The following is an 11,363-nucleotide window of genomic DNA, read 5'->3' as shown; positions in this document are numbered from 1 at the left end:
AAAGAGAATCTTCCTGTGGACGTAGGCTTATTAGCCGAACCACGTAACTCTGCAATCAATGAAAACAAGATCTTGTAATCAAATCACAACGTTTTCAGAGTATCGAGTTGCATCGAGTCATGAATTTCTCTTATCGAGTAGCATTAAGTCAAGAATTTTCCTCTTCGAGTTGCTTCGAGTAAAGATTAGTTCTCATCTAGTAGGACCGAATAATGATTAACACTCGTCAAGTTCCATCAACTCATCAAGGATAGAAGGAAAAATCCATCGACTAACGAGCAGAAACTCATTGAGTAAACAGAGATAGCTTTACCCATGGCCATTTCTTCATCAACTCAGTATTGTTCTTGATTAATTAGGCCTATCGAAGATAATTGGAAAAGAACCCGAATATATTGAAATATAGAAAGCAAGGGAAATATAAGTTAAACCAAGTGTTCGAGGTACTTGGACTCTCCCAATCTTGAGATAACTCTCAAGCCCTAATTCATATACCAAATATTGCTCACCGCTCCATTCCACTCTTCCTCTATTTATAAACAACAATTATAACTAATTCTCTATCATTCCTATTATGCCCTTAATACCCTAATAATCTCCGAATACTAATTTTATCATTACTGGCCCCTAAAACACACTTTGACCTCAAGGTGTGGGTACATAGCAAAAACCCTTTGTGTGTGTGTGTTTAAGGAATCATATAAAAGAACAACCCAAACTTAATGTTAATAAAAGCCCCAAAACTGCCTTCGAGAACAATGGGCCACCATTGACTCCTTAAACCCAGCCCATCAGCCCAATAACAGCATGCCAAAATAACCCACGTGATGCCCAACTACCCAGATTCTTCTTTTTCCTAACAACCCAAGTGACTAGGGCTTCATCTTTTTCCTTCTTCTTCTTCTTGTTTTTTTTTTTTTTTTAATTATTATTATTATCTTCCTCTGTTTTCTTCGTGAACCCCATTCACCATGGCCGCCCTTCACGAAGCTTGCGCCGTCGCCGGTCTTCGGTAAACCTTTGCATTTTTCTAACGAAACTTGCAACCCCTTCCCCAAACTCTCGTCTCGGTTTGTCTCCACGATCGTCGCCGGCGAAAGACTCCATCAACGATTTGTTCAAGCTCCCATTCCGATCCCTCTGCTATCTCCGCTCGTCCCTTGCATCGGAACCTTTTCCAGTTCATCGTCTCCCACTTTCGAACCCTCAACCGCCGATATTCTCCTCGAAGAACATTCGCCTCCGTCACTGAGAACACATCCTTATGAAAATTGGACATGCGCCGTCCCTGAGGTTTCTTCTCCCATCGTCGCTGTTCGTACCTTCGCCGCCGGTGATGGCCCTCGCCCATGATTTTATTTTTCTCTGACCATTCTTGCAATCTTCGGCTTCTTCTCCAAAGCTTCACCTCCAACCACCCGCATCGGTGCTTCCGGTAATAGTCTTTAACGTTCTTCTCTTTTCTCTTCTTTCGAACCTTCATTTTCTTTCAATCGTTCCTCTTGTGCTTTCTTTTCTTTCCTCGTTTATTTTCCGATTTCTTCTTCATCGTCCTCGCTCGAACTTCTTTGGTTCCATAATTCCTTTCTCTTTTTTTTATCACCGCTTCTTCCGATGAAGCTGACCCTCGATCACCACCCATCCAAGTCTCCAGGCGATACAAAACCAAATTCAACTGTTCCGACAGAAAATCAAGCCTTCCGTTAAACTTCTTGAATTGCAGATTTATCTTTGATTCCAATGTCGCTTGCCTCTCTTCCAACTCCAGCACTTTCTCTTCCAGTTGAAATATAGAAAGTAACATAAATACAAGATAAGCCAAGTGTTGGAGGTATTTCAACCCTTCTAATCTTGAGATAACTCTCAAGCTTTAATTCATATATCAAATATTGCTCACCCCTACATTCCACTCCCCCTCTATTTATAACCAACAATTATAACTAATTCCCTATCTAATTCCTATTATGCCCTTAATCCCCTAATACCAGTCCTATAGTCTATAGTTCATTCATGTCAGTCATAGTTGTTTAGCTTATTAATACGTTTTCAGCTTCCTTGATAAGGGAATGGCGAAGTTCAGGGATAGGACTGAAGATTTCAAAGATGTTGTGCGGCACGGTGCTATTTCGTTAGAGTATAGTGAGGTTCGTATGCTCTCCTTAAAGTGTATGGTCGCTTGCTGATGTGAAATTTGGGCTATATATTTCTGGTGAAAGATTTTAACTTGTTTAGCATGCGATGCGTGGATTACAATTTTTTGTCTTTTAAAGATTATCTGTGTTCTTCAAGTTCATTGAAGATGTTCTTTTACCAGCAGCAACCATGAGTGTGGTTTCTGTGCTGCCACAACAAGAAATTCTTGTTATCAATTACGAATGTTTTAGTGTTTCTCTTGAAATATCCTGATGTTAAGTACAATGATTTTCCAGTCCAAGTTGGCGGCTATTATGGCATCTTTCATCATTCAGAAACCTCGGAAAAGGTCGCCTTTCATCAAAGCTTCCCTGAAAACGGTAGAACTATCAATATTGAAGTGTTTTGGTATTTCTTTCTTTCTCTTGAGAACTTAGTTGCATCTTAAACTTAGTCGTATCTTAGCCTTATTTCTTTCAAAGATTTGTTTCGTGAATTACAACTTCCCAATGTATGAAAAAATTTTGCTCAAACACTTGTGTCACTAAAAATGCATATGTACATGCAACATCATCATGTTTGACTCCTTTACTTGTCTTGAATCAGCTTGAAAGCATTGCTGCTCTTGAAGAGTTTATGTTGAAACATCAAAAAGACTATGTAGATATGTATCGCACAACAGATCAAGAGAGAGACAATATTGAACATGAGGTGAGCTATCCAAGTACGATCACTAAGTACATTATAAGAATGCCACTCTACCAGTCTATATGGAAATAATAAGATTGCTTGATAAATCTTGTGACTAAAAAGAAAAGTTTCTCAAGGTGAGAGTTTATTTTAATCAGGTCACACTTTTTTTGTGTGGTTTAGCTTAGTCATAATTCATTTGGTACGACATTCATGAAGGTTAAAGTGCTGGACTGTTTTTTCTTCCCATTTTTTCTTCACACACAAGTTAGTCCTTTATTGATTAGTATTCTTTCTAATAAAGTAATTTTCGTTCTTGGCACATTTTGATATCCATAGCTTAGTAGATAATGAACTTTATTGAGTTTCCTTTTGAATATTTTATTGTCTGTATGTATTTCCTTAAGGTAATGCAGATTATGTATGTTGTAATTATGCACAGGTAACTGCCTTCATCAAAGCATGCCAGGAACAACTTGATATCCTAAAAAACAGCATTAATGAGGATGATGTACGCTCAAAGGGATGGCTTGGTCCTAGGACTGAGGATTCCAATGCTGATACTATTGCACACAAACATGGGGTGGTGAGTGTTGTTTTTTTTATTTCTGTTCTTATTTACTGGTTTATTTGACTTGTGCTAGTTTGCACACTTCTCCAAACTACTTACCCATACCCTTACTTGAGGAAGAAGTGAGTCACTGAATTTTCTTGCCCTATCTACAGTTCAAATTAATTTGAAATTGTTTACCTTGTTACGTTCTCCACACTCTTATTCTTCTACCTGCTTAGGCTCCATGAATTAAATATTTAGCATTGGCATTCTCCATATTTATTATCAATTCCCAAGTCCTGGCCTCCTTCAAGGCTGTCATGTTGGTTGGATTGTCATCTCTTTTAAAAAGTTGTTAGTTTTCATCTTTCACGAATGTAGATAGTAGAGACATCCTTTTAGTGAAAAATTTTGCATATGTTATTTTTAATGTACTATTTTTTATATTTTTTGCGGGCATATCCTTCCCACACTTCCATCTAAAGTAGTTTCATTCTCGAATTTGAAGTTTCCTTCGTTTGAATGCAGGTTCTAATTTTGAGTGAAAAACTCCATTCGGTAACATCACAATTTGATAAGCTAAGAGCCATTCGGTTTCAAGATATCATAAGCAAAGCTGTACCAAGAAGAAAACTGAACCAAGTAAATAAACCACGTTCTGCCAATACCCCTGAGTATAATAATACAGAGCTGAGCGAACCTGATAATTTTGAGCATCAACCTATCCGAGCCCAACAACTGTTGGATGACGAAACTCGTGCACTTCAGGTAATCTAAATTTGGAAGTGAAACAGATTTTGATGAGAGTGCTTGTTTATTTATTATTGTTATTATTAATTTTTTTTTAATTATACAACAATCTCATTGATTGAATGAAATATCCGAAGTTCTACAAAAGGGGCATCATGAAACTGCAAAAGACGTCTCCAATTTGCAACAAGGAAATTTAAACTATAACAGTTAAAGGATGTGTAAAGATCTTGGAAAAGCCGTTCTATCATTTGTTAATTTTGTTTGTTGAATCCAGCTTTCTTCTTGTGTAAAAGTTGTGAACTTGGCTGTTTTCTTCCAAATTTGTAGGTTGAGTTGACTAGTCTTCTCGACGCAGTCCAAGAAACAGAAACTAAGATGGTAGAGATGTCTGCTTTAAATCACCTTATGTCTACTCACGTTTTGCAGCAAGCACAACAAATTGAACATCTTTATGAACAGGTCAGCATTTCTAACTCAGTTCATGTTCTCTTCACATTATCTCTCAACTCTCAATGGTTATTGCAATTCCTTTTTAATGTCTCTCAGAATAAAATTAAGTTGAGCACTATTCTCGGTTCTTATAAGTACTGAACTTCTTATTTGCTTTCTTTTCTTAACTTACAAATTAGGCTGTTGAAGCTACAAAGAATGTCGAGCTTGGTAATAAAGAACTTACCCAAGCAATTCAGCGGAATAGCAGCAGCAGAACCTTCCTTCTGCTTTTTCTATTTGTGCTCACCTTTTCAATTCTCTTTCTTGATTGGTACAGCTGATGGGATTGATTGTTGTATCACATTTATGTTATACTACATTCATATAGAACAAGAAAAAGAAGAAATCACCGATGGAATTTAGACCACATCTTTGTTACTGCAAGTATTTTCTTTCATATTGGACTCAAATAGTTACAATGTAATTGGTTTCCAGGTAAATATCTTCTTTTTTTGGGGGGACCGTATAACTATCTTCCTTGAAGGAACTAATCTACTCGAAGACTGGCTTTTCATTTGCCAGTTGTTATACTACAGGAGCAAACCATCTGCCACTTCAATTTCTCGAAGTTCCCAGCATTCATTTGTAGTTGCTGAAGCATGAGGTTTTCCTGACCCAAGTGTACCAAACCATGGCCTTTCTGTGTATGACGATGTGATTTTCAGCCTCAAGACTTGCTTCCCTTCTTCTAGCTGTGCTTCTCAGTTCTTGCCATCAGACTTGTGGCAGATGCAACCAGGATAAGGATTAGCGTAGAAGTTCTCCTCCAGTTTTGAAGATTTCCCTGGGCGTCTGGGATATGGTAATCCTGTTCTCTCTTTATGTAATTCGTTAACTTTAGAAGAGAACTCTTCCCAGCTTAACACTCCACTGTCCAATTGGTCTATCAAATTCACAAAGTTTGTCCTGAAAATAGACGATAGCATCAGATTGAGACAAAAACTCTTTTCCAATTCATTTTTTCTTGGTAGTTTCATCAAGTTGAAATTATTTCACCCTGTAGACTTAGATTCTCTAGCTGTCACGTTCCTTTTAAAAACTTGAGACCAAGTTAATGTTGGACTTCCATTTAGGAGTTGAAACCTCCTACAATACCTATCGTGAAATAACTCACGAAAGTACTGTACTGGCTCAGTTGACAGGATTTAGTTAATTTAGGATTTTAGGATTCTCATTTAGGATTTGTTTATTCCTACCATATTTTAACTTTGTTTGGATTTGGAGAAATTTTCGACTACTGATCTGTCGATATGTATCTCTATACCTGTCAGGGCTGATGGTTTTTCGAAACCCTTCAAATCTCCTGTGACCTTGGACAGCTTTAGCCATGTTCCCATCATAGGTGTAAACGAAAACATCACTCTCTACTGCTACAACGTAGTCTAAAGCAGCCAACTGGTTCTGATATTGTTTCATAGGCTGCAATTCCTCTTCAGTTGCCAGAGATGAATGTGTGAAGATATTAGGATACTTATCTTTTAGCGGTGTAATCCCGCTCTTGCTGTAAATATTGCCAGCAACGATGTAGATATTTGTATCAGAAGGATACCCCATTGCCTCAAGAAAGATACCAACCTCTCTTGGTGTCATGGGACATTCCCCTAATAGTCTTTGCTGGGTACCATTTATGTCTTTAACCTTCCAGTGTCTTACGTGAAACCTTAGACCCATCAGCTCTTCATCTTCCTCTTCGGTAAGGTTGTGACTGCAGCCTGTGAACGCCAACATGTCTTTTTCGTATCTACAATAAAATATATTTGCTATCAGGAATATATTGAATTTTCAGAGAATCCGTCTGGGTAGAGGCTTGAGCCTTGAATGTAGAAGCAGGAAGCAGCCAGATTGTTCTTACCTTAGATGCAGAGCTAAATAAGGTTTGCCGTTACTTCTGAGTCTAGCAGCTAACTTGTTTCCAAGTTGTTCAATATCGGTATTGAACCTTAAAGCTTCATACATTGCCCGACACCGTAGTTTCTGTATCTGTTCTGCAATACCATTGTTGGCTAACCGAGAATCTGTGTGTGTTAAGTGGAGGACTTTGTGTTGCTTCAACAAGGATGCCATATGTACTCTATAATATCGAGGCTGCATATACTTAACACTTAGAATGACATTCTTAAGAGAGATGGAGAGAAAATGAATGAATCAATAAAGGTTCTGTGAATACTTTAGACCAAGAAACCGGTGCAGTTTCAAAGGGCTGGATACTTGCAAGGTTTGAGGGAAGAGACTCTAATACATGAACTTCATCCTTCAGGACATCAATGAAGTTTTGCCAGTTGAATATATCTTTAAAATCACTGTGGAAAAGACATTCTTATAATTAAAGAACTCAAATAGTTTTATCATCCTAGGAATTATGATTATAAGCTAACGATAATGACCTCGAGTCAGTCCAAAAGGATTTGTGATCCAAAGAAGGAAGAACAAGAGTTGCATTCATGAGTTTTGCTATAGCAACCAGGTCACTAATCTGCACAAAATTATGATCGAATTAATAAGCAAACAAATGAACCGTTCAGCTTTAATCAAAACTTATTCATATTGAATGTGAGTTGAAAAATGAAGTGGACCCCAGTTTTCATCTGATTCAATCCACCATTGGCTCGAGCAAGAAGGTAGCCCCTTGTTTCACCATCATTCCCTGAATATATCATAATGAATATGTGTATTAAACATTTAAATTTAGATTATATATATGAATACTTTAATTGGTAAAATTTGAGTAATTTCTTTTTAATTTCAAATGGTTCACGTGAAATTAATCATATAAAAAATTTAGCTATTTAATTAAAACTTTTACGGGTAGTAATTTAAGTTAATTGATTTTTTTAAGAAAAAAATCAAATGAGGAAAATTTCTCTCCGGAAAACTCGATTCTCACAAATTTCCCAATGCAAGGTTCGGAAAGCCATCTTTGGCTCCATTTCACATTTCATCCGGTGGATATCTCTACTTACATGGTTGGCTCTTTGTTACATTGATGCATTTGTAATAGCCTTCACTTTCTGGTTGCTTCCATATCTCTGAAATCTAACTACCATAAACCAATAGGGAAATTTTAGACTGCAATGTTTCATAGAAGAACAAAAAACATAAGGTAGCAGTTATTAAAAGGATATTGTAACCTGAAGTTTTGGGGGGATGGTTTTAGCAGAATCATCCTCTCCTTGGCTCAAAGCATTATTTGATTGGTACATATTTTTACGGGGGATGACAATGAAACTAGTAGCACGACCCCCATTTTGCCCTATCATAACCCTCATTTCTTCATAAGAATTAAGCAACATGAACTTAACGAACAAAGAAATGGTAGAAAACGCCAAGAGCATCAAACAGCCAACCACATAACATCCCGGCCGCCGCAAATGTGGATGGACGTGGCGGCGGAAGGAGGTGACATGTTTAACGACGTCGACACCACCGAGTTTCCGGCCATCCTCGTGGTCGAACTCTAGCACCCTTCTTCTCGTCATGAAGTGGAAAGCCTCAGGTTGAATCTCCTCTGTGCATGAATTTGGCTTCAAAGCTGAACATGTCAAAAAATATAGACCCAAAAATATGGTTATGAAATCGAAAAGAAAGGTATTTGACGGTTTATATTTTTTTTCTTATTAATTTCTTTTTTTTTTGGTAGTTTTCTTGGTTGTGGGAAAATAATGGGAACCGAATTTTGAGGAACAACAGAGACTTTGGAGATGCTGATGATCGTCCCATGTTTCCACCATTTTTTCACTTTTCATTTTTAGATTTTTTTTTTTTTTTTTTGGAAATACAAATTTTAACCTATCATATTTTTAGGGGCTATTTTCAAATTAAAAAAAGGAACAAATTTATTTATTTATAAATAAACCAAAATAGTTATAGAAGTCTATACTTAAAAATATTTGCAACAATTTTACCATTTAAAATAACTAGTACATGTACTATTTCATAACATATTTCATGATGATGCAAATGAAATGTACATATATAAGTTGAAAAAACTATTCCATCTAAATCTCAATTTCACAAACGTTAAAAAAACATAATTTTTATTAAATGATAAAAAAAAGGATTAAAAAAGATAACATACCTTAAGTAAGAAAAAAGTGATTTTTTGAAAATGTTTCTGTGAGGCAGATATTAATTAGAAATAAGATGTGATTTTATTTTTAAAAAAATACCTTTGTTTAAGGAAAAAATACCTTTGTTTAAGGTGAAGTATGTGTGTATTATATAAAGGAGTGAAGGTTGTTAGAGATGAAATGTGATTTTTTTAAAAGAATTGTTTTTTTCCTTGAAAAATTTTATTTTTTTCTTTTAAAAAATAGATATTAGTTAACGATAAAATGTGATTTTTTTTTAAAAAAATACCTTTTTATTTAAGATATTAGTTAGATATAAAATGTGATTTTTTGAAAAAAAATTATTTAATGTAAAATAAATATTAGTTAGAGAACAAATGTGATTTTTTTTTTCTTATTTTATTTTGATGATTTGATTGTCTTCCTAATTTCAAACTCTAATTTAAACAAATATTTTTTTTTAAAAAAAAATTGTGATAGTTCTTTCTTATTTTTTAAAATTTTTTTATTGGATAATTTTGGTTACTCTTCTATTTTTAACTCCAAATTAAATTAAAATAATTATTTTATTTTTCTAAAATTGCGTGATAATAATCCTTGATTTAATCTAGGATTTTTTAAACTTCGATTTTATTAAATTTCTGGATAATAATCATAATTTCAAATTTTGATTTAAACCACGATTTTTTTTCTAAAAAAAATTGTAATCATTTTTTTATTCTCTTAATTTTAAACTTTAATTTAAAGAAAAATATTATTAATTCTTTTTGTTATAATCTTATCTATATTAAGTTTTCTTAATTAATTTGGATGATATGATTGCCCTTTTTATTTCAAACTTTAATTAAAATAAAATATTATTATTTTTTCTTTATTTGGTATGAAATTTCATAATGATTATTTCTTAGTTGAAAATATATTTGATTATCCTCCTAATTTAATTTTTTTAATTTTAATTTCAACAAAAATATTTTTTTTCCTATGCAAATAGAAATCTTAAAAACTTGATCTCTTTTGATTTGCAACGATCTTCTTCTTGATTTTAAACTTTATTTCAAATTTTTATGAATTGGTGTGTATTTACAACAAATTTAAAGAGAGAGAGAAAAAAAAACAAAAGCATGTAAAAAATAGTAAAACTTATTATGAACCCCTAAACTCATTGGTTTGCATTTACCAAAATTAAAATATGAAAAAAACTACAAAAGTATTAAAATAATCACTCTCTTCTCTATCACTCTGTTGGCATCTAAATTGCTTGAACTTAGAAATTTGGTTTTATCTTCACCTTTGTCAATATGTGAGGATCGACATGTGAATCTACTGCATGTATAGAAAAAAACTATAAAATCGTATAAAAAAAAAGTTACAATAAATAACTCTATGTGTTTTTAGAAAAGTAAAAAGTGAAAAAAAAATGAAAAATATGATATATGTTACTCAAAAGAGAGAGGTAATATCTTAACAAAGAAGTTAAACTATTTAAAAAAAAGAAAGGAAACATTGGAAAGATGTTGCTATTAACGAAATTAGCTATTTATAGAGAAAATTTAGATCTCAAATCATAATTTGATTTGTTTTGTTTTTTTTTTACTTTTATTAAAATTGATATATTAGAGATAAAATGTGATTTAAAAAAATTAGTGAATAAGAGATTAGAGGGTAAAATATAAATTTTTTTTAAAAAATTTACTCTCGTTATTTAATGTGCAGTAGATATTAATGATAAAATGAGAATTTTTAATGATTTAAATATGAAATTACCTAAAATATTTCAATGACCATCAACTAAAAAGGGCAAAAGAAGAAATCAAACGTTCCCTCATAGCCCTTTTTTTGGCCTTTTTATTAAATTCCTCTCACGTTTTAATTAGTCATTCTCTATTACGTACAATTCAACCCTTTTGCTAAAAAATTTCCTTTTGCTCTTTGCTAAATATGATCGTTTATGGATATTTAATGGTTGGTAGAATTTTAATTCCTCCAAAGAAACTAAGAAAAAAAAAATTAACCTGTGCTTTTAATAAGCCTAAGTTTGATTAGTTAATCGAAAATTTTGGAGTCTTTTGTCTGAATTGTTTATATAGAATAAGAACTTGGATCTTAAAAATATTTGTTTTTTTTATGAGTTTGTGGATATATAAGAAGTTAATTGTGAATAATTAAAAACGAGTTTTATAAGTTTAAATTAGTTTGAATGTTCTTTTATATATTAAAAAGAAATTGTAGTGATAGATGTTGAAAGTAGGGTTTTTCCCTAGGGGTATTATTGTAATTGTCTTCTACCCTAGGGCTCTCTACTGTCTATTTATTCACCCTATTCTCTTGTATTTAGTGTATCAATTAAAAAATAATAAGAAAAAGGTCTGTATCGTGTTTTTTCTCCCTATTCTAGGGTTTCCATGTAAACTGTGTGTTGGTCTCTCTTTTCTTATATTTCATCATGGTATCAGAGCATGGCGACGAAACCCTAGCCGTCATTGATGAGAACTAACCACAGACATCTTCTACAGACGAAGCTCCAATCATGGACGTGAAAGCTGTTATCCAAGAAGCTGTAAAAGAATATCTCCAATCTGCCCTACCGCAACTTCTTCCAGCCACCATAGCTGCCGTCCAGCCGCCGCAAGGAGCACCGTCGACGTCGACCGAGGGTTCCGTCAAAGGACAAAAAC

At 33.9% G+C, this 11,363-nt stretch overlaps 2 protein-coding genes across 7 annotated transcripts; one reads left to right on the top strand and one right to left on the bottom strand.

Annotated features, from left to right (window-relative positions):
- Positions 1-860: 860 nt before the first annotated feature.
- Positions 861-6,030, top strand: LOC120075851 (syntaxin-81). Of its 6 annotated transcripts, none has more exons than XR_005481442.1 (10): positions 861-1,435; positions 1,648-1,831; positions 2,051-2,144; positions 2,430-2,513; positions 2,740-2,844; positions 3,266-3,409; positions 3,905-4,144; positions 4,457-4,588; positions 5,057-5,423; positions 5,893-6,030. XR_005481442.1 is itself a non-coding variant. In XM_039029558.1 (8 exons), exons 1-8 carry the CDS (start codon positions 1,350-1,352, stop codon positions 4,900-4,902), a joined length of 1,029 nt encoding a protein of 342 aa, XP_038885486.1. In that variant the 5' UTR covers positions 867-1,349; the 3' UTR covers positions 4,903-5,045. The 6 variants fall into 6 exon arrangements, 1 of the variants encoding a protein (XP_038885486.1); XR_005481440.1 differs by having other exon boundaries at positions 1,621-1,831; XR_005481443.1 differs by lacking the exon at positions 1,648-1,831 and having other exon boundaries at positions 2,064-2,144.
- Positions 5,289-8,120, bottom strand: LOC120075852 (O-fucosyltransferase 19-like). Its single transcript, XM_039029560.1, is given in 9 exon segments — positions 5,289-5,330; positions 5,332-5,527; positions 5,886-6,362; positions 6,474-6,746; positions 6,748-6,921; positions 7,006-7,094; positions 7,195-7,265; positions 7,582-7,654; positions 7,750-8,120. Coding segments are annotated over 9 exon segments (1,743 nt in total). The 5' UTR covers positions 8,098-8,120.
- Between the last annotated feature and the right edge of the window lie 3,243 nt (positions 8,121-11,363).

The sequence above is a fragment of the Benincasa hispida genome, chromosome 4 (genome assembly GCF_009727055.1).
Source record: "Benincasa hispida cultivar B227 chromosome 4, ASM972705v1, whole genome shotgun sequence".
Taxonomy (NCBI): Eukaryota; Viridiplantae; Streptophyta; class Magnoliopsida; order Cucurbitales; family Cucurbitaceae; genus Benincasa; species Benincasa hispida.
Note: the sequence above shows the minus strand (reverse complement) of the source record. Positions and strands in the feature narration are given on the sequence as shown.